At 43.5% G+C, this 24002-nt stretch overlaps 1 protein-coding gene across 2 annotated transcripts in view; it reads right to left on the bottom strand.

Moving 5' to 3' along the window:
- The window catches only part of CFAP46 (cilia and flagella associated protein 46), an 831934-nt gene that overhangs the window by 193390 nt on the left and 614542 nt on the right, over window positions 1-24002 (bottom strand). For both annotated transcript variants that reach the window (XM_029609979.1, XM_029609980.1), the window contains exons 44-45: window positions 10498-10677; window positions 9348-9518 (exon numbers count right to left, since the gene is read on the bottom strand). In XM_029609979.1, the coding sequence (XP_029465839.1) occupies window positions 9348-9518; window positions 10498-10677 (351 nt within the window). The remainder of the gene's footprint in view (window positions 1-9347; window positions 9519-10497; window positions 10678-24002) is intronic.

Here is a 24002-nt window from a genome sequence, read left to right as displayed (position 1 = left end):
TTTTGGTTATGAGTGGTATCGGTGGATACGCGTATAACAGGCCTGAATTCCAATGGCGAGCAAACACGTCCTTTGGTAGGCTGTTCTGCTGCCAGAGGAGAGAGCAGTAATTTTTCACTTTGTAGTTGAGTTGAGATGCAAAGAGATCTATCGTCGGTTGACTCCAGCGTTGAAAAATCTTGGATGCTATTGCTGGGTCCAAGGACCATTCGTGCGGTTGGAACTGACGACTGAGGCGATCCGCTACTGTGTTGTGGATGCCTGCTAGGTAGGTGGCCTGTAGAAGAATTGAGTGTGTCAGGGCCCAGTCCCAAATCTGTGCTGCTTCTTGACAAAGGAGGTAGGAACCTGTACCGCCCTGTTTGTTGATGTACCACATGGCTACTGTGTTGTCCGTTTGGATCAGAACAGTCCTGTGCGATAAGCAGTCCTTGAACGCATGTAGCGCATAGCGTATAGCTCGAAGCTCCAGGAAGTTTATTTGAAAAGAGGCTTCGAGCTGTGTCCACTTGCCCTGTGTTTTTAGATGACCAATGTGTGCTCCCCACCCTAAGGTGGATGCATCTGTAGTCAAAGTCACTTGTGGAACTGGCTGCTGGAAAGGTAGGCCTTTGAGCAGGTTGTCCATTGATGTCCACCAGAGGAGTGCAGATCTTAGTTCTGGTGTGATATGAATGGGAGTGGACATTGGTTGAGTGGCTTGTATCCACTGTGCTTTGAGCGTCCATTGTAGTAGTCGCATGGTCAATCTGGCCATGGGAGTGACATGAACTGTGGAAGCCATGTGCCCTAGAAGAATAAGGCACTGGTGAGCTGTTACCTGGAATTGTTTGCGAAGATTGTGAGTCAACTGGACAAGTGTTTGAGCACGGTCTCTTGGAAGAAAAGCTGTTGCTATTGAAGTGTTCAGTTCTGCACCTATGAATTGTATCAGATGAGTTGGTGACAGATGGGATTTCTGGTAGTTGATGAGAAATCCCAAGGAGTGAAGCACTTGAATGGTGAGCTTGAGAGAAGTAAAAGCTCCTTCTTTTGATTGACTCTTGATGAGCCAATCGTCCAGGTAAGGGAACACATGCACCTTTTGCTTGTGGAGGTGTGCCACTGCTGCAGCCATGCACTTTGTGAATACTCGTGGTGCTGATGCAAGGCCGAATGGCAGCACTCTGTATTGAAAATGCTGATCCAGTACCCGAAAGCGCAGGTATTGGCGATGAGGAGGAAAGATGGGAATGTGAGCGTATGCATCCTGAAGATCCAGAGAGCAGAGTCAATCTCCCCTTTGAAGAAGAGGCAGAATGGTGCCTAGGGATACCATTCTGAATTTTTCTTTTCTTAGGAATTTGTTGAGATTTCTGAGGTCTAGAATGGGTCGAAGGCCTCCTGTTTTCTTTGGAATGAGGAAATATCTGGAATAGAATCCTCTGCCCTTTTGAGGCCCAGGGACTGGTTCTATGGCCCTGGCTCTCAGAAGGGTGGATAATTCTGTTTGAAGAATTATGGAATGTTGATTTATTGTGTACGAGTGAAGTGGTGGATTTTCCATTGGGATAGTTAAGAAATCCAGCCTGTAACCATGAGTCATGATGGATAATACCCACTGGTCGGTGGTGATGGAGGTCCAATTGTTGTGGAAGTACTGTATGCGACCTCCTACTGGTGTTTCTGGAAACGGGTTGATGAGGCTGCTGCTCTCTGGGGCTTTTCAGAAACCAGAAGTAGTTGTTGTTTGTGGAGGTGGCTGAGGTCTTGCTGCCCTTTGCCTAGGCTGTTGGCGTTGTGTTGGGCGGTTAGCCCTTGGCCTACCTGCTGGGGGGTAGTATCGACGTGGACGGTAGTACAGTCGGCGAGTGTCACGCCTGGGATACTTTCTGGAAGAAACTTGAGTTTCTTGAGGTTGAGAGGATAATTGTTTTAAGGTCTCGGTGTGGTCCCTTAAGGTTGCCACAGCTTCCTTAATCTTGTCCCCAAAGAGGTTATCCCCCAGACATGGTAGGTCCGACAAATGCTCCTGAACCTCTGGACGAAGATCAGAGGCCTTCAGCCAAGCCCACCTTCTCGCAGCTATGCCCGATGCTGACATTCTTGCTGCTGTCTCAAAGCAATCATAAGTTGCTCGAACTTCATGCTTGCCCGAGTCAAGGCCCTTGTGTATAATATTTTGGAATGACTCTTGAAACTGCTCTGGAAGGGAAAGAGAGAGTTCCTGAACCTGTTTCCACAGGTTCCTTTGGTACTGGTTCATGTAGAGCTGGTAAGAAGAAATTTTTGAGACCAGCATGGAACCCTGAAAAATCTTTCTTCCTAAGTTGTCCAGGAATCTACTTTCTTTCCCAGGCGGTAGGGAAGCATGGGACTTTTGTCGTTTTGCTTTCTTTTGGGCAGATTCAACCACCACTGATTGGTGAGGCAGTTGAGATCTCTGGAATCCTGGAGTAGGCTGTACAAGGTAAGTGGCTTCAGCCCTCTTGTTCACCGCTGGTACAGAACTTGGGTGCTCCCAAATCCTGTGCTGTAATTCCTGGAAGACTTCGTGAACCGGGATTGCCAACATTTCTTTGGGAGGGTCCACAAATTGTAGGATTTCCAAAGTCTTCTGCCTCTCATCCACCTCTGTTTGGATAGGAAAAGGGATGGTGTTCGCCATTTCCTTAACGAAATTAGTAAATGAGAGGTCCTCAGGTGGAGATTTTCTATGGTCATCCGGTGGAGAGGGCTCTGAGCATAATTCTTCATCCGAAGAATACTCAGAGGTAGAGTCCCCAGGATCATGATGTGGTATGTAAGAAACTGGGTCACTAGGATGTGGTGGCACAGGTGAACGAGGCCTAGAAGGCCTTGGTACTCCTGATGGGCCTGGGACTGGGTCCAGTGGTAAATGCCTTGGTACTCCAGATGGCCCTGGAACTGGATCCTGTGGTAATTGTTTGGTAAGGATATCCAAGAGTGAGTCCAGTTTGTTAAAGACCGGATGTAGCATGGTGACATCCCCAGGAGGAACCGGCGCTGGCGTCGCTGGCACCGAGGAAGGGATCGGTAGAGGCGTATGTGGCATCGGTGACTGTACCGGGGTAGGAATCGTCTCCGGTTCCGCTGCCATCATCGGTGACTTCGGAATCGACGGAATGGGCATCGATGGTGATGGCACCGGCATCGATGGTGGAATCGCCTCACGTAGCGCTTGTTGCACCGCTTGACGTATCAGGGAGTCAAGTTCCACTCTCACAGCTGGTGAAAACAGAGCAGCTGTGGAGGGAGGCGGTGGAGGCGATGCCGATACCCCCTCAGAGCCCTGAGGAGGTTCGGAACCCGGCACCGATATCGGTGGGGAATGCCCTGCAGTAGGCCTTGGAGCCTCTGTCTCCGTCCGGGTTTTCTTTGCCGGAGAGGCCGTACCTGTGGAAGTCTCTTCGGCCACCGTATCCTGTCGCCGTCGATGGCGATGGCGATGCTTCTCCTTTTGTTTTTCGCTTCCAGAAGTCGATGCTTTCGATGATATCGACTGGGATGAAGCTGAGGCGTCTCCCGCCTCCGGATGTTTTTTCTTCATCATAAGCTGACGAACGGAAGCTGATGGAGAAGACTGCGTTGAAGTCGATGCCCGTGGAAGCAGTTGTATGGAAAAAAGCTGCACCATTTTCTCAGCCCTCAGATGACGACCTTTACTGGTCATTTCAGCACAAGACTTGCACGTTTGAATGTTGTGGTCTTTGCCTAAGCAAAGAACACATTCAAAATGCGGGTTGGTAATCGACATAGTTCTTGTGCAGTTTGGGCACTTTTTGAAGCCGGAGGCCATGGCGCCGGACGGCCGTCGATGGCGAAAACCCCAAAATTATCGCTCCCAGCCGGGAATCGATAACAGAAAAAAGTTACCGCCGGTAATAAAATGGAAAAACCCCTGCGGCTGATCAAATTTTTCCGAATTTTTTACAAGGTGAAAATCACCTCAAGACTCCTATTAACCCGCGATGCTAACGGCTTCGCGGAAAAAAGAAGACTGAAGGGAGACCCCTGTGGCAGGGAATATCATGGCATGCTGGGCATGCTCAGTAGGCACTCCGGTGCCATTCAAAAGTTTCATAGAAACTTTTAAAGAAGTTTTTCCGTACATAGGGCTCCATTACCGATGTCACCCATATGTGAGGACTAGCATCCTGCTTGTCCTGGGATAATGTTTATTTCAGTTCAGCAAATAAACCAAAATGAAATAAACACTATACGAAATGAAAAAAAAGTACTCCCTACACAAAATGAAAAAGCCATAGCAAAATAAAATTATTTTGGCTGCACATATCCAGTCGATATTCAAACTACCTGCCCAACTGCAAAATCACCCTTAGATGTTACATACATTTTCAAAGAGAAAAGTTTCCAGTCAAATCCAGGCAGTGTGTTGTAAAGAGTGTAGTATCTCAAAGAGTTCAAAAACCATTAATTTTGTTATTCATCAGCAGAATGTTTATCCAGACTTCACATAAATGTCATTAACCAGAGGGTATGTCCCCTGACATGGGAAGTGTTTCACCAGGGAGGCTGTGTTAGGAGGGACGAGGTAGATAGAAACACCTTATATCAATTCAGTGGTAGTATTCGGGAGGGACAAGGTAAATCTAAACATCTTACATCAATTCAGTTATAATATTCCCATTTAAAGTGAAGCCATATTTGTGCTGGGGAGGTTGCATCATGAGGGATGTGGTAGGTACAAACACCTTACATCACTTCAGTGTTAGTATTCATAACATAAGAACATAAGACATGCCATACTGGATCAGACCAAGGGTCCATCAAGCTCAGTAACCTGTTTCCAACGGTGGCCAATCCAAGTCACAAGTACCTGGCAAGTACCCAAACATTAAATAGGTCTCAGGCTCCTAATGCTGGCAACAAACAGTGGCTATTCCCTATTGATTAATAGTAGTTTATGAACTTCTCCTCCAGGAACTTATCCAAACCTTTTTTAAACCCAGCTACTTCAACTTCCTCAACCACATCCTCTAGCAATTAATTCTAGAGCTTAATTGTGCATTGAGTGAAAAAGTATTTTCTCTGATTTGTTTTAAATGTACTTCATGCTAACTTCATGGAGTATCTCCCTAGTCTTTGTATTATCTGAAAGAGTAAATAACCGATTCACATTTACTCGTTCAAGTCCTTTCATAATTTTGTAGACCTCTATCATATCCGCACCCTCATCAGTCTCTTCTAACCTCTTAAGCTTTTCTTCATAGGGAAATCATTCCATACCCTTTATCATTTTGGTCACTTTTCTCTATACCTTTCCCCAATGCAACTATTTCTTTTTCAGATGCGGCAACCAGAAATGCAAACAGTATTCAAGGTGTGGTCTCACCATGGAGCAATATAGAGGCATTATAATATCCTCCGTTTTATAATTTTTTATTTATTGCATTTCTTATATTTTACAATACAATTGGATACAGAGGAAGCAAATATTTTTCTAGGAATTTAAATTCAATACATATTTTCCCCATATACTATCCACAACAAGGATAATAAAAGAAAATTAGAGGACATAGACATTAAGCAACCACTTGGAGCATAAAAAAGTATATTCAAATACATTCAAATTTCCCCTTGTACTCCCTCTTTATCTCTAATAATCCCTTAATAACAGCCCTTAGGAGTGTGTATCTAGAAATGCTCTTAATTGGTCCGGGTAGTTAAAAACATATGAATTTTGTTGATATTTTATATGACATTTGCAAGGGTAGCGTAGTGAGAACTGTGCACCTCTATCTTGCACTTCCTTCCGGAGTGCTATAAAACTTTTTCTTCTTAATTGCGTTGTCCGTACAACGTCTGGAAAAATTCTAATAGGTGCACCATAAAAATCTTTTTTGTTGTTGTTTGAAATGAAGCTTTAACACTTCATCTCTTTCTGCGTGGGAGAGAAATTGTACTAACAAAGTTGCTCTATTTTCTATTTTTGATTCAAATGATTTTTCCAAGAATTCTGTCAGGTTAAGATTTTCTACTTCTTTTGTTTTATTTTCTTCCTTACTCTGATATAGATAGTAAATCTTAGATATCTTAGGAATTGAATTTTCTGAATATCTTAAGATATTTTTAAGGTAACTATAAAATAAGTCCACTGGAGTAACCAAATGGATTTTTGGGAAATTTAATATTCTTAAATTCAATTTCCTATTCTGATTCTCTGTCATCTCTATTTTTCCTTCATATTCTTGTACCGATTTTATTAGATTCACCTGAATTTTCTGGATTCCTCCTACTTTCTCATCTACATCCTCCGTTTTATATGCCATTCCCTTTCTAATAATTCCTAACATTCCCCTAGATTTATCATTTAGCTATAAAATTGTGAAAAATAGTACCTGCGATAAAAATGATGAGATTTGTACAATGTATTTTTTATTTAATTTTTTAGGTGTTTTATATACCATCGTTCCAAGTTAAGATCACAACGGTTTACAAAGTTATTGTTCAGTTTCTGGGTCAACATTCCCATTTTAGGTCAGCATTGATGTTCTGGTTTTAATACAAACAGTTAATACAGAGTCTAGGTCATACTGATACATTATCTAGTTTTGTTTATTATCTAGTTTCTTATAATTATAACTACTAATTCTAGGTCAACACAACATTATCAAGTATGAGTTAATTAAGGTGCTATTTCATTTCTTTATCCTATGTACTATGCTCATGCTGTAGACTTTTATACTTAATATCGTTCAATTTTTATTACTCTATTTACTAATATATTAAATTATAAGCTTTTCTAAAGAGCACTGTTTTCAGTTCCCATTTGAAACTCTTTCTATCTGTTATCAGATGTAGTGACTCTGGGAGAGAGTTCCATAACGTGGGGCCCACTGTGGAAGACATGTGGTCTCTTATTTACGTTAAGTCTGTGCATCGTGTTATAGGCATTTTTAGAAGTCCTTTGTTTTGTGATCTTAGGGCTCTCTGCGGTGTGTACTCTCAGCCTAGCTTGATGCGCTCTCTACCTAGCTGCTATCAAGCTACCGTATTTTTCGCTCCATAAGACACACCTGACCATAAGACGCACCTAGCATTCAGAGGGTGAAAATTAAAAAAAAAAAAAAAATGGTGTGCTAAACCGGCTCTGTTCCCGGGTGTCTGTGCATCTTATGGAGCAAATTAGGGGAGTGCATAAAAAATTTTTTTGTCCCCATTTTGTTTTCAGGTCTGGGGAGGGCCATTTCGGTCCACTCCTGAGATCAGAAAACTTTTATCGTTCTCTTTCTGTGGAACCCCCCCCCCATCCCAACCCTTGAAATTTAATTAACTAAAACCCCCCACCCTCCTAACCCCCCCAAGACCTGCCAAAAGTCCTTGGTGGTCCAGCGGGGGTCCGGGAGTGATCTGCTGCACTTGGGCCGTCGGCTGCCAGTAATCAAAATGGCGCCGACGGCCCTTTGCCCTTACTATGTCAAGGGGCTACTGGTGCCATTGGTCGGCCCCCCCCAAGCTGGTCCGGAACCCCCGCTGAACGACCTCCTGCAGTCGATCTCCTGCCGGCGCCATTTTCCGTACGGAAAACGATTCGAGGCAAGAAATCGCTCCCGGAACCCCGCTGGACTCCCAGGAACTTTTGGCCAGCTTGGGGGGGCCTCCTGACCCCCACAAGACTTGCCAAAAGTCCAGCGGGGGTCCGGAACGACCTCCTGCGTCGAATCGTTTTGGTCTATGGCCGCCGCCATTTTGCGGCGGCCATTTTGCAAAATGGCGCCGGCTGAAGACAACAGGATTCAATTGAGGGGGCCGTTCCGGACCGCCGCCGTTCTGGACCACCGCTGGATCCCCAGGTAATTTAAAGCATTTGGGGGGGGGTTCGAGAGGGTGGGGGATTTAATTTAAAGGGTCGGGGGTGGGTTTTAGGGGGTTTTAGTGTGCCGGTTTTCCTGCCCTCCCCCTTCCCCCGATTTACGATTTTTTAATGATAAATCGGGGGAATTGGTATTGTATCGTGGCCCTAACGATTTTTGACGATTTAAAATATATCGGACGATATTTTAAATCGTCAAAAAACGATTCACATCCCTACTCTCCACTAAAATTTAGAACTAAAATAGCTCCCTCTCTCATTCGTTCCTAAATCAATTGCTTCATAAAGCTGTCATTTATTCCATTCAGGAATTTTCTCTCTAGCATGTCCTGTTACATTTATCCCAGTCAAAATAGGGGTAATTAAAATCTCCCATTATCACTGCACTACCAATTTGATTAGCTTCTCTAATTTCTCTAAGTATTTCATTGTCCGTCTCATCATTTTGGCCAGGGATGGTTGTATACACCTATCGCTACACTCTTCTCCAACACACAAGGGATTTCTACCCCTAAAGATTCAATTGTGCATTTAGTCTCTTGCAGAATCTTTATCCTGTTGGACTCTATGCCATCCTGGACATAAAGCACCACCCTGCCACCAAGTTGCTCCTCTCTATCATTGCAATATAATTTGTACCTTAGTATAGCACTATTCCATTGATTATCTTCCTACCACCATGTCTCTGAGACACCAATTAAGTCTATCTCATCTTTCACTGCTATACACTTTAACTTTCCTATTTTACTTCTTAGACTTCTGACATTAGCATACAGAATCCGTATTAACAGCCAACATTTTGTTGGCTGTGATATGTTTGTATTTACTTCGTCTCTCCTGATGCAGCCTCTCCAGCGAAACATGGCCCGTGTTGGGGGACATACTCTCTAGTTAATGACATTTGCATGAAGCCCGAATAACCATTCTGCTGATGAATAATGAAATTTATGATTTTTGAACTCTTTGGGACACTAATATTTAACGAGGCCATTTATGCAGTTAAAGCACTGTTTTATCCACGTATATGGCTTTGAATGTTGCCCTCCATGAGCCCATTTATCTTATAAGGTACATACATCTGGTTGAGTACTGAATAAATAGTCACCAATCACTACAGGGTAGTTTGAAAAATTCAGTCACATCTGTCATAATAGCTAAGCAGCTATCTAACAAAAAAGGATGTTATTCTATTATGTTTTATTGCATCCTATCCTATAAGACCCTACTTTTTCCTTCATGCCACCAAAAGAATATCATCTCACATACTTCCTCCAACATGCCAATTTCCCCTTCTGATTCCTAAACCTGTACAAGATGTCCCAACTTTTTTTTTTACACTATTGGGACATTAATGACAGTTAAAAAGGAGAATTTTCAGCCATGCGGAATCCATACTACTTAAGAATTCATGTACAAAAGTAATTACAACTAAATATAAACACTTTCTGCTACAATTATTTTGTTAAATTACAGTTTAGTCATTTCTAAAATATGTTTCTTGAAAAATTACCTTTGAAGTTTCAGTTAGCCTTTGCTCTACAGTTTTCAGAAGGTTACTTGTCATGTCTCCTTGTTCTTTCAGATGATGTTGCAGTTTTAGCAGTGCTGCCAGCTGAGAACTGCTAGTGTTAAAAGTTGCTTCAAGCAGGATGTTCTTCATGGCCACTGATGCAGAACAACTCTGCAATATTTCAATATTGGATCATTTTCCCAAATATTTCATTCAGATAATTAGGCTAAAGGCTCATTAAGGCAGGTTGAAAACTGATGAAATATATGATTTAAACAGGATGCACTGCAGGTTGGGATAACTAATTGTGCCAATAAAAAAGACATTTTTTATATATATTATTGTACGTTAGATTTTTGGGCCTTGATATCCTCTCAGATACCCCTGCAGCTCTGAAGCAGACTGTATACCCAAAGAGACATGTTTCAGTTAACTAACATTCTTCATATAATACTAAGGACAGAAGATGGAGGAGGAAAGAATAGTAGCATAATATTTTCTACATTAAATTTGAAACTGTAATTGGTCATCCAAGAGGAAATAACAGAAAGATAGTTAGAAACTCAATATGGAGATAACATAACCCAATATATAGACAGCAGAGTCAAGATGAAGGACAGACAAGGAAAAAAGAAGAGGCCCAAGGACAGAGCTTTGAGAAGACAAGATGGCAACATCATTTCCCAGAAGGCATGGAAGTTACATCAAAACGTGTGAAAACAAGATAATATGGTGCCAATCTGCCAAACAGAAATTGTGGAAATGTCCACAAAAATAATGTTAGAACAGAAAGAGGCTTGCTTGGCAAAATAAAACTGAGGCAAGAGAAGAGCAATTTGAGGCAAGAACTTGACCTGAATTGACTCTAGTACAAAGTCAGAGTTGAGACTTGTGCTTAAAAGAAATTTCTGTTTGGTCTACACAGTGCTCCTTAAATGGGTTTTACTATTTAATTTACAGCATGCTAATAGAATGATTACGTTTTTAAAAAGGGGGATGAAGTATCTAATAAACATATGATATTGTACATATTGCAAATATGATGACGATCTATGATGAAACTATAGTAACAGCCTTTTTGTTAACCTTTGTGATTCAGTCCTTAGTTTTATAAAATATTATTGATATACTTATCCTGTCACGGCATTACCTGATGCAGAGCCAAGTACTGGCTTGAAGACACTGGATCAAATCTTCCAATGCATAAAACAATTTCAAGACTTGCAGCTGCTAATGTGTCAATGAGATTATTATTCATGGCCATATTCATTGACTGAAGTAAAATCTCACTAGCATGAGACAGGTACTTCTGGGCCATACTTCGACTTCTCTGGATAACAACAATAAGATTTCACATTGAAATGTTTTTTAATCTAAAGTAAATGACTATTTTCTATGAGAATGCTTTCAAAGTAGGATGAACACAGATTTTATAAAGAACATTACTGGAAATGAAATGCTTTCACAGCTCAGTGCCAGTTCTGTACATTGCTGGGTAGAAGTTCCGGGTTCCATTTCCAAATCCAACTTCTGCTCTGCATGCCCTTTGGAGTTGGGAATGATGTGGAGGCAGTAATTACAGCCTACTGGACAATCTAAGGGCACAGACATACTGTGTTTCAGAGGGAGCTATGGTCTGAGGATCGTTGCTGGGATGGCTGGGCTAAGTGAGAAACATCAGGGCTGTGGCAAGAGGTGGATAAGCAGGGCATCTGCCTGAGGCAACAAATGAGGGGAGTGAGGAAGGCAAAGGGGTACCATGCAGCCCTTTCAAGTCAGTCTATGAACTCATGAGCCCTAAAGGAAAGGAAGGTGCCTAAACCATCCTTTGCCAGGGTGCTGATTTGTCCATTTACTGCTCTGGATAACATTAAAAAAATATATTTAAAAAAACCCCAGGCAGTTCCAATGAAGCACTATGGTGCCACAGCCTCAGCAGATGTCAAATCCAATATAGATGGAAGCCCAAAGGAGCAGGAGGAAACTGCTGGGACAACATGAAAATTACTGGAAATGAGCACTAATTATTTTCAGCAGAAAACTGTGATATTTGAAACAGCATCTATTTAAAAACAAGACGTGGGCACTCTAGTCTTAGAGGGCCCCCTAACTGGTTGGGTTTTCAGGAGCTTTCTAATGATTATGTATAAAATAGATGTGCATGCATACCATGTCAACTGTAAGTAAATATATCTCATGCATATTCATTAGAAATATCTTACTGATAATAGGGCCCTTTAGGACTAGAGAGCCCACCCCTGTTTCCTATAGCCTCTGTTTAACTTCCCTCCATGCATTTCTTTTCAAAGGTTCCCAACTTTGCCTCCCTCTTGTTATCCTCTGAATCACTCACCCACTTTAAATATGGAAAAGTATGATGTCACCGCAAAGTCTTACCTCTACACAAAGTTTGGTAGAATTAGGTTTTCCAGTTTCAAAATTATAAGGGGATGGGGGGAGGACACATACACAAACTGCATGCATTTATTATGATGAAACTGCCAATTTTGTTCCCTTTCTATGCCTTTCAAAATCATTCACTAACTTTGAAAGAGGAAATGTCAGCTGTCCCCCCAAGGATTTACCTCCACACAGTCATGTTTAGCCCTTACAATATTAATAGAGAGAATGGAGGGGGCGGGGGAACACAAAGTGAAATTGCCTTCCTGTAACAGGTGTTCTATGAGGACTCAGGATGTTTGTCCTCACACATGAGGGGCATCATCCGATGGAGCCCAGAACAGAACGCTTAGGTCAAAGTTTCTAGAACTTTGACTGAGCCTCTCTGAGCATGCTCACACATGCAATGTATCATTTTATTTATTTATTTATTTATTTATTTATCATTTTTTTCTATACCGAAGTTCAAATAACAGGGTTACTTATCACTACGGTTTACATTTCAACCTTAAAATCGACAGTAACAAAAATTGTCTTACAATGAAACAAGGAGGAAATAAACTTGGAGAACTTAAACAGGGGAAGAACAAACTAGTAAAATCAGTAGCAAAACTAGTAATCAGGATTATTGGGGTGGTGGGCCAAATGGGATAGGGAGGTTGGGAGGAGGGGGGGGGGGGTGAGGGAAGGAGGTTACTGCAGCATTAATGGAAGACGAAAGAATGAATTGAAAGCATAAGCGGGGACCGAATAATCTAAGGAAAAAATATACTTGGGAGGAGATGTGGGAGATGGACCATGGCAATTATTGCGGACAAGCATAGCTTATGGGAAAGCTTGTCTGAACAGAAGCGTCTTGAGTCTCTTCTTGAAAGTTTTCGGGCATTGTTCCAGCCTAATGTCCGGTGAAAGCAAATTCCACTGTTTGGGTCATGCAGAGGAAAGAGCTCTTTTACTTAAAGAGGTTTTGATTATAGGTGCTTGAAGCGTGCCTCTCTGCGCTAATCTCAGAGGTCGGGCTGAGGTATGAAGTTGCAGGGGGGTCGAAAGGTCCAGCGGAGAGATGTTAAAAATGGCTTTTTGGGAGGAAGGAGAGAGGAGAAAAGATCTGTGTTTGGGGTGAGGTTTCCGGCCCCATTGCCCTGCTCCACCTTCTTGACGTCATTGACTGCGACTACCTCTTACCTACAAAGCCGCCGCTGCCGTGGCATTCTCTGAGGAAGGAGAGGAGAAAAGATCTGTGTTTGGGGTGAGGTTTCCGGCCCCAATGCCCTGCTCCACCTTCTTGACGTCATTGACTGCGACTACCTCTTACCTACAAAGCCGCCGCTGCTGCGGCGCGTAGCGTCCGCCGGCGCGTCGTCTAAGCCGCGCGCCGTCGAAGGGGCACGCGACTTGGCGCGCGACTTATTTTCGACTTGCTTTCGACGGCTGGAAGACGAGAGAAAATTATGCCTCATAAAATGGTCTTCAAACTCTCCTAACCTCCCAGAGGACCAAGAGATCCCTACAAGGAAATCTAGTGCGGTAGGAACTCCTTATATTTGTCTATCTCTATAATGCCACACACTAAGCGAAAGGGGCGATTGCGTATTGATTCCTCTGTGCCTGCGCAACCCCCCCTTACACAGCAAGTGATAGAGGGTTTTTTCACACCAGCTGCAGTCTCGACGCCGGGTGCTGGGTCCGCTGAAGGTATAGGTGTGGAGCAAAACCTTACCTTCTTGGACATTCAGACTTCTCTAAGCCCCGGAGCACCTCAAATACCCTCACATCCAACCCCGGGACACTTTCAAAGTTTAGTTCATGAGAAGCAGATAGACACATGCAATCTCATGAACACAGAGGAGGAACTGGGAAGTGCCCCTGTAGGAGGTAACATAACACCAGATCGATGTGAAGGAAACCCGGCAACAGAAATCTCAAAGATTTCGGAGGTTTGTCAGGAAGGAGGTGTGTCATTTAATCTCAATATGGAAAAAATAATACAACCGGAGGTGATTACATTGGACTCCATATGGAAGGCCTTGATGACTATGGAAAAGTCAATAACATTGCTAACTAAATCTATAAATGCATCTCATAATAAAGTAAATGATATTAACACTGTAGTGAATACCCATGAGGTTAAGATAAATGAGATTTCCGCTCAATTGTCATCTATGAAAGATATACAGGTTAACTTGATTAAATCTGACGAGTTAATGAAAAGAAATTATGAAAGAATTGAAAATAGGATGAGATATTTAAACTTGAGACTATTAAATTTTCCAAGTGTGAAATTAATTTCACCTAAAGAATCATTTAAAAAATATCTGGTAAATGTTCTTTCGATTTCACAAGATAAATTACCAGTTCTCTCAAAAATATACTTTGTCCCTAGTATAGGAGCCAGAAATGAAGTCAGGGTATTAGATGTTAATATAGAAACAGATTTGACAGCTTTTCTTGAAGCACCCTCGGAAGAACAAATAGAATTTAGAGGTACACTGTTAGTATCCTTTGTAAATGAAATGGATAGAGACATGATTTTGAGAACATTTCTTCAGAATCGTGACAAAAAGTATTATGGTCAAAAAATATGGATCTACCCAGATCTTACGAAGGATACTCAGATAAGAAGGAAAAAATGTGTAGAAATGATGCAAGAGGCCAAATCTTTGGGGATCCAAGTGGTAATTAAATATCCTTGTAAATGTACATTTACATTTAAGAATAACAAATATGTTTATTATGAACCGGTACATCTAAGGGCTTTTATAGATAAATGTAAGAGTGAGATTAATGATACCCAAGCCATTTGAGGTATATATAAAAAGAGAATCTGTTAAATTTCCTGTTTTAATTTAGAAATTACTTTGTATGCTCCTGTTAAATTTCTGTGGTCCTTATTGCCTTATAACTATGATACAGAAGAATGGTTTATACTGGAATGCTAAGATTTCTTCATTTATATTTCTTTCTAAATTGATTAATGGTAGCAGGCTATGTTATAGGCTATTTGTTGTCTGTAAAGATAAGAAAATTAATAAATAAAGAAAAAAAAAAAAGGCTTTTTGGGTGATAGATAAAAGCTTGTAGAGGATCCTAAATTTGACTGGGAGCCAATGAAGCTACTTTAGGATTGGTGTTATGTGGTCCCTTTTGTTTGTCTTTGTGAGAATCCTAGCAGTTGCATTTTGAAGCAACTGGAGGGGCTTGATAGAGTTTTCTGGCAGGCCGTGTAGAAGTGCATTGCAATAGTCAATTTTTGAGAAAATGATAGCTTGTAAGACTGACCTGAAATCGTGAAAATGAAGGAGGGGTCTTAATCTTTTTAAAACTTGGAGTTTGAAGTAGCACTCCTTTACCATGTTATTTATGAAACCTGTGTAGCTCAGTTGGTTGTCCATGACTACACCAAGGTTTCTGACCCTGGTAGAGGTGGTTGGGGGCGCTGTAAGGAGAGAGTTGTTTAGAGATAAATTGCCATCCTGTGTGATTAGGAGAAACTCTGTCTTGTCGGTGTTGAGTATCAAGTTGAGATTTGAAAGGAGGTTATTAATGGAGTAGAGGCAGGAGTTCCAACGGCGTAGAGTGTTGTCCAGGGAGTCTGTTACCGGTAAGAGGATTTGGACGTCGTCTGCGTACACATAATGTATTAACTTAAGATCAGATAGGAGTTTACAAAGCGGGAGTAGATAGATGTTGAATAATGTAGGTGATAATGAGGAGCCTTGAGGGACTCCGAGGGTGGAACTGAAAGGAGCCGATTCTTTGCTGTTGATCTTGACTTTGTAAAACCTGTTTTGGAGGAAGGATTTAAACCAATTTAAGGCTGTATTTTTTATACCAATCTCAGTTAATCTATCTATGAGACATTCGTGGTTAACTGTGTCGAATGCGGCAGATAAGTCCAGGAGGATGAGCAGGCAGGGCTGTTTTTTTTCAAGGTTCATGAGGATGTTGTCCGACAGAGATAATAGGAGAGATTCCGTATTTCGGGATTTGCGGAAACCAAGTTGCGCTGGGGAGAGGATGTTGTTGTTATCATACGTCCATGCAGGGTCCCTCAGACTTATAACATAGAATCAAGAAGAAAATATTAAAGAATAAAACCCACAAAGTGGAGACCCAACTCCACGGGGAGGCAGGCGGGTCTCATAGGATTGACAACCTGCTATTCTCGGAAAACACCTGTTTTAGGTAAGCAACTCTGCTTTTTCTGAGGACAAGCAGGATGGCAGTTCTCACACATGAGTAAATCCTTAGTCACAGGCAGCCCCCACAACAAAAAAGGGGACCAACAAGACAGGTGCCAATGGGAACAGCAACAAAAATGTTTTATTGGTAACAGGAGGGGGGCAGCCTGAACAGAAAGAATGGGTCCTAAGCGGGAACAAAGTTGGGTTCTTAAACAAGTTCAGAAGGATAGACTGGACAAACCTGCTGTCATGCCAGCCATCCCTATCCAACAGTAATGAGATGTGAATGAGAGGATGGAAATCCATGTTGCAGCTCTGCAGATCTCCTCCATGGGAACTCTTATAAGTGGGCCCCAAATGCTGCCATGGCTTGAACAGAGTGAGCCTTGACATGACTCCCAAGATGCAATCCAACCTCGGCATAACAGAAGGAGATGCAGTCTGCTAGCCAATTGGAAAGCATCTACATGACAATATAAATCCCCATTCTGTTCTAATCAAAATAAATAAAAAGCTGGGTGGACTGTCTATGGGCTTCTGTCCACTCCAGATAGAAGGCTAAGGCTCTCTTGCAGTCCAAACTGTGCAGGGCTTGTTCATCTTGGTGCAAATGGGGTCTGAGAAAGAATTTTGTCAGGACAATGGACTGGTTAAGATGGAAGTCCAACACCACCTTAGGCAAGAACGTAGGGTATATGCATAAAACCACCCTATCATGAAAAAGTGTAAGGTGGATAAGTTACTAAGACCTGGAGCTCTCTGACCCTGCTTGCTGAAGTGACCACCACCAAAAACACAACCTTCCAGGTCAGGTACTTAAGGTCACAGGAGTGCAGCACCTCAAAAAGAGTTTTCATCAGATGAACCTCAACCACGTTGAGGTCCCAGGACACAGCAGGAGGCTTCAGCTGAAGCAGCCCTCATATGAAATGTACAACTAAAGGCTATACAGAGATGGGTTTACTCTCTACACCATGGTGATATGTGCCAATTCCACTCAAATGAACTCTTGCAGAGTTGGTCTTGAGAAGAGCTTCGGAGAGATGTAGAAGGTAGTCAAGCAGTTTTTGTGGTGAACAGGGAAAGGGTCTAGGGCCTTTTGTTCACACCACATGGATAACCTCCTCCACTTCAGTCCATAGGACTTTCTGTCCATGGAATTAGATCTGAGGAACCTTCCTATTCCAAGGAGCCATGAACAAATCCACCTCCGGGCTTCCCCAGAGGTGGAAGATCTGATTCGCTACTCCCTCGTTCAGGGACCATTCGTGGAGTCTGAAGAAAGTACACAGTCTGTCCGCTATCCCATTCTCTGTACCAGTCAGATATATTGCTCTGAGTCCCATCCCATGGGAGAGGGCCCAGGACCAAATCTTGACTGCCTCGACACAGGAGGTAAGAGTCTATACCTCCCTCCTTGTTAATTCACTACATCACCACTTGATTGTCTGTCTAGATCAGCAGAATTGTGCTGGACAACTGATCTGAAAGTCCATAGTCCAGCCCGGAGCTCCAGGAAGAAGATTTGACAGAGATGTTCTAGGGTGGCCAAGAGTCCCTGGGTGATGAGTCTATCTCCATGAGCTTCCCAGCCCAGGGTGTACACATTTATCATCAGAACAATTTGGACTCGAGGAATTTGGAAGGATACTCCCCCCGCTCCAGGTTGGAAATTTCCCGCTTCCAGGACAAGGAGTCCTGGAAGTATGGCTTGACTCTAATGCAGTCCTGTAGATCTTGAGTGGCTTGAAGCCACTGGGATTGCAAGGTCCATTGGGCTTGATGTATGAGCATGCATGCCCAGGGAGTAATATGTTGTTATACTCACCGGCCACAGGCTGTCCCGGCCAGCCTCCCCAGATCTCCGATACTCTTTTCTAACCCCCGGCTCTCAGGGTTGCAGCATCCAGCTCCTCCTGACATGGCCGGTGACTCTCCCATGCCGCCGAGGCCACCCCGGACCGGCCAGCACGTGGAACCCCGCTGACTTCTTCCCCTCCTGGTCCTTCCCCGAGGCGTGTGCTTGCGCCGCCTGCGCCTCCTGCAGGGATATAAAGGCCCCGAGGTGGGAAGATGCCACTGGCCCCCTCAGATGATGTCAGGGCTCTTGACGGTGGCGGCCATCTTTAAAGACGGCGGCGGACAGCCAGTGCTCCTACCATGTGACAGGGGCCGGCCAATGGCACGGATACCCTGTCATATGGTAAGGGCAAAGGGCTATCGGCGCCATCTTTATGAGTGGCAGCCGACGGCCTGAGAATGGGAGATCACTCCCGGGACCACCACTAGACCACCAGGTAATTTTAAAATGTTTTGGGAGGATCGGGAGGGTGGGGGAAGCTAAGGGGTCGTTTTTAAAGGGTTGGGTGGTTTTTTTTTTATCAGGCCATCGGCGCCATTTTTGAGTGGCAGCCAAAATGGCGCCGATGGACCGAGAGTGGGTGATCGGTCCCCGCGCCCCCACTGGACCACCAGGTACTCTTAAAACGTTTTGGGGGGGTTCGGGAGGGTGGGAGAAGGTAAGGGATTCATTTTATAGGGTCGGGGTAGGTTTAGGGGTTGTTTTGGTGTGCCGGTTTTCCCCGCCCTCCCCCTCCCCCGATTTACGATTTTTCGCGATAAATCGGGGGAATTTCTATTGTATCGCGACTCTTAACAATTTTTGATTATTTAAAAAATATCTGACGATTTTTTTAAATCGTCAAAAAACGATTCACATCCCTAGTGTACATACATCACAAAAATCTGGAATACTTGCACCAAGCCCAACACCTGAACCTGTGGCAGGCCCGAAGGGCTTTCTTCTTCACCCACTTCAACTTCATTCTCCGGTATTGACCCATGGCCAAGAATGTCAAGGCGGACGCCTGTTCCCACTCATTCATCCCTGATGACACCCTGGAGCCGCGGCGACATATCATCGACCCTGCTCGTGTCCTACTTGCAGCCTCTGCCACAGTACCGCTTGGGAAGACTGTCGTACCTCGCAAACTTCGCAAGAAAGTTCTCTGATGGGCCCACAACTTCTGTACTGCGGGACACCCAGGGCAGTGGAGGGGGGGCTCAGAACCCCTTTTTGGTAATTTCCCCACTTTGGGGGGTAAGGAGGTGAGACCCCTGAACCCCCAATGATGTTTATTGATACATGTGAAGGGGTGAGAGGCTGATGCTGAACATATTGCATTTATTTGCCTTGGGAGTGAAGGAGGTTGTGGAGTCTGGAACCCAACTGAATGCTTTTACCTAGTGGCGGGGGGAGGGGGGGAGGGAATTAGAGGGGCCTTTGCTGCATGGGTATCTTCTTCTATTTTTGAACTTTTGGGCAGTCAGGGTCGCCTTAAGTGGTGACCCTGGGTTGAGCTAAGGCAATTTGTTTTTTGTCTGGCTCTTTAAGGCGATGGCAGTCCCTTGAGGTTAGGGCTACCATCAAAGGGCCACAATGTTTTTTCAGGGGAAAGGGCTCCACTATTGTGGCAATACCTCCCCTCCCATGATAGTAGAAACTCTCTTACAAAAAACATCACAGCTTAGTGGCTCTAGGTCTAAGTAGGCTCTTAAGTTAGATGTCTGCTTTCGACTGAATGTAGGAGTCCAAAGTTTTCAAATTTAGGCTAGGGGTGGCCAAGTCTGGTCCTCAAGAACCACAAACAGGACTGGTTTTCAGGATTTTTACAATGAATATGTATGAGATAGATTTGCATATACAACCTCTTCTGTATGCAAATCTCTCTCATGAATATTCATTGTGGATATCCTGACAACCAGGCCTGTTTGTGGTTCTTAAGGATGGGAGATGGCCACCCCTGACTTAGGCACATATGTTTGCTGAAAATGGGCATCTAATTTTAGGAACCACAAATTAAGGCCTCTAAATTTAGACCTGCTATTCTTTCCCCTAACTTTAATTACATTTTTTAATTTATATTTTACCTTCCATGACTAGTCAGCCACTTCAAAGTAGATTATATTAAGATACTGTAGGCATTTCTCTGTCCCCTAAGGATTTACAATCTAAGGGCAAACATTTGCTAAGCTGCATTAGGGCTTTGCCACAGGGTATTAAAATGAGCCATGGTATTAAAATGAGCTGATTTGTGGCAGTTTACATGCAATGCATGGAAATCAGGTCATACATATTGAAGTTTTGTGCAAATAACACAGCTTGCCTCAAAATTTGCAAGCCACGTTATTTGATTGCAAGCTATCTATACCTCAAGAGGTATAACTTTCTCCAGGAGCATCGGGATGTTAACAAGTCCTGATAATCTCAGGATGTATCCTTAAAGGGCTCGAGTAACTTCCAGCTTCTCCCCTGGTACTGTGAAACCCTCTGTGGAAGTCTATTGAGACCCCCATACCAACCTCCCTGCCACCCCCTGAGGCAGCCAAAATAGAAAATGTATCTCCAAAAAAGTGTCTTCAACTGCCCCGATCCCACCCTTTCAAACTCCACTCTTTTCAAATCCCCTCCCCCTTGGATTAAAATAATTCCCCCCATCCTCTGGTCCACCTGATCCCCCACAGCCCTCTTTACCCCCCCTCCCCCCTTCACTTCTCACAAGTCAATGGTCTAGTGGAACCCAAGGCGTTCCAGCATCCCCATTTTTTTTTTGTTTAAGTATGTTTATTAACAGCAGAGAATTCTTGTACAAGATTGCAGTTTGACAAAATATTTGCAAATTTCAACAGATAACCGGTCAGCACATAACTCAACATTTGCCAGACTCAAAAGTAGAGCTCAGAAGTAAAAACAGTAAGAAACGTTAAAAATGAACGTTAGAAACGTTAGAGAGGATAACATTTGAGCAACAGTACAAGCCATAATTGAACAATAGGGTACATTAAGCACAATGATTACTGTAAAGTGTCCCAAAGAACGTTACCCAACACTACAGAACGAGGGCCAGACTGATCAGTTCGCACTCCTAGCCTTGGTTACTCCCCATTTATACCACTTGGTATATATATAACCTCCACATTCCCCAGTCCTGTACCACAGGCAGGGCTAAGCAGTCCAGCTGGATAGTTCACTTAACCAACATACAGTCTTGACTGGGATCCTTAGAATTCGGGACAGATAACTATTTATAATGTAATATAATATAATACACTCTGTCCACTTGCTCAGCTTCTAAACATCCGCCGTGTCTCCCTGTTTGTGATTTCCCAGTATAACCCCCTGTCTGAATATACCTCTCCACTGTTTGAATTTTTCTATTTCTCCCATTTCCATGGCCGTCCATTGCTGAGTCCCTAGACCCCTCCCTGTTAAGAACCCAGCTTAAACAGGGTCCGTTAATCCAGGCAAGGTTGTCCCCTCCCCCCTTCCCCCCCCCCCCCTGTTCCCCTCCCCCCTCCCTGTAGGGCACCGTATAAACAAGAAGAAACTGAGTCTGTTATAACCTCTCCTGCAAGGGTATCTAGAACAGGCATCCACTCTCTAAGATAAGTATCTTCTATTGCCAGGTTCAAGTCCCCCTACACTATTGGAAAGTCACTCGGCCTAGGCAAATATGTCTTGGGGCATCATGTCATAGGTGCTGGAATCTGCTTTTTGCATTAATTAATATTCAGACAATTATACAAATATACAGATAAACAGATAAGCATGCCTCAACGGTTATCTAATGTACCATATAAAACCCTTTCTGCATAATTAGGAGAGCTCCTTGCGGAGTTAGAAGGGACTTCTAGTCAGATTCCATCTGTCCCTACTGCAAGTATGGTACGGCTTCCTGTGGCATTAGAGTCAAATAATCTCTCCAAATATTTGTCGAAATATCTTGGTAGTTAACAGATTTTTGAGAAGCTGTTAATTGTTCACGTTGAAGTAGTTGATGGAATTTAGTTTTCCAAACCGTCTGATATTGAGGCTTCGGTATAAGCCATTGGGCTAGTATAGCATCCAAAGCGGTCATAGTAAGTTTGCTAAAGAATTGGAATCGATATGTGTCCACAAAGAACTCATCTTCTACTCCCACCCCAAATAGCCACAATATGGGGTCCATTGGTATTGAAATGTCCCACAGCTTAAGCAGAATCCTTTGTAATGAACGCCAAAATCTCTCCACTACCGGGCATAACCAGAAACTGTGGTAATAATCTGGTTTATCTGCCTGGCATCGAATACATGCTTGTTCGGTAATGAGGCCCATTTGGAAAGCGATGTATTGCGTATAAAAGGCTTGATAGTAAAATTTATATAATTTATCCCGTAATGCCACATTCTCGCAGGTCTTAGGGATTCTACTGAAACATTCCTCCAGGTCCGTCTCTGAGATAGGACTAGGCAACCATCGATTCCATTTTTCTGTTAAGGCAGTGAAATTTTTTGGATGCGATAACGTCATGAGCGCCCGATAGTAATCGGCACATCGTTCCCGTTTTCCATCTGGACCTTGTAAGATGTGTATTAAATGGTAAGAGAGCACGAAGGACGAGATGGTTTGAAGATGCTCCTGGACGTAACTTCTGATTTGTAGGTATCCATAAAAATCTTCCTTCGGTATGCCGTACCTGTCCTGTAACTCTTGAAAGCTGTGCAGTTGAACTGGGTCTGCCGACCAGTTGAACAGGTGTATGATCGTCGATAGTCCTTGCTGTCGCCAGCGCTGAAACAGACCTTGAAAGATCCCCGGTGTAAACCTTGGGTTCCCCGTGATCGACTGACAAACAGTGTTCTCCGGTCTAAGATGTAACAAAAAGCAGATATGTTTCCATGCCCCTCTTAGCGGTTGTATGATCACACTCGATTTAAAGTGCTGTGGGAGCATCTTGATTGGGCATTGTAGGAGTGCACCGGGATGAAAAGGTGCCACCCATTGCGTAATAAATTGTGTGGGGGAACATCCTTCTGTTGTAAATAGCCAGTCCTTTATATGTCTCGCCAGGCATGCACAGTTATACACTCTCAAACTGGGACAGTTCAGGCCCCCCTCACTTTTTGATCTCATGAGTGTTGTTAAGGGTACTCTCGCCCGCTTTCCATTCCATAAATATTTACGTAACTCTGTATTCATGTCCTTCACATCCTTTTTCTTCAACCATATGGGGAGCATGCTAAATAAGTATAGCCATTTAGAGATTTCTTTCATTTTAAGGAGTAAAATTTTTCCAGAGAGGGATAGTGGTAATGTTTGCCAGGCTTGCAAGTTACTGATAAGCTTTTGCTTCCGGGGGAGTACATTCAGCGCATATATATCCTTGGGTTGTGCCGGGATTTGGACGCCCAGGTACTTCAGAGAAGTGGGAACCCACTTTAATGGAAAAGTACCCGGCCAACTATTTTGCAGGCCCCCAGTAACATCCAAGGCTTCGCACTTATCTACATTTATTTTTAAGCCAGCAAACTTACCGAAGTCTGATTGCAGCTGTAGGACATGCGGCAGAGCCAACGTGGGATTCGTCATATATACCAGCATGTCATCTGCAAATGCTGCGATGGTAAAACTGTCCCTCCCAATTTGTTGTCCTTGGATTTCCGAAGAGTGTGCCAGTTTCCTAAGGAGAGGGTCCAGGGCAAGGATGTACAAAATCAGCGATAAAGGGCATCCCTGCCTTACGCCTCTCTGGATCGGGATTTCTGAAGAAATGGAATCGTTGGCCACAATATACGACTTTGGATTATCATATAGGATAGAAATCGCCTTAATGATTGTGTCCGGAAAGCCAAATCTCCTCAATACGGAGAACATGTAAGACCACGACACTCGGTCGAAAGCTTTCTCGGAGTCAAAACTTACGGCCATAGCCCTGGTCTGAAGGTGATGTGAGGTCTCCATTGCCGCCACCAACCGGAGTACATGCGCTCCCGCATTCCTTCCTTTCTCGAATCCTGCTTGATGAGAAGAAATAATATGGGGCATAATGGCTCCCATCTGAATGGCAAGGAGCCGAGCGTAAAGTTTTAAATCATAGTTCAGGAGTGAGATTGGTCTGTAGGAGGCAGCCTGGTCCGGATTCTTCCCGGGCTTAGGTAAGACTGTAATAAAAGCGGTGTTGAATGTAGGTGGAAAACCAGTCTCCTTCCAAGCTTTATTATAAAATGAGGCTAGTACTTCTTTAAGCTGTT

The sequence above is a fragment of the Rhinatrema bivittatum genome, chromosome 7, assembly GCF_901001135.1.
Source record: "Rhinatrema bivittatum chromosome 7, aRhiBiv1.1, whole genome shotgun sequence".
NCBI lineage: Eukaryota > Metazoa > Chordata > Amphibia > Gymnophiona > Rhinatrematidae > Rhinatrema > Rhinatrema bivittatum.
The sequence above is the reverse complement of the archived record's forward strand: the minus strand, read 5'-3'. Positions and strand labels throughout refer to the sequence as shown.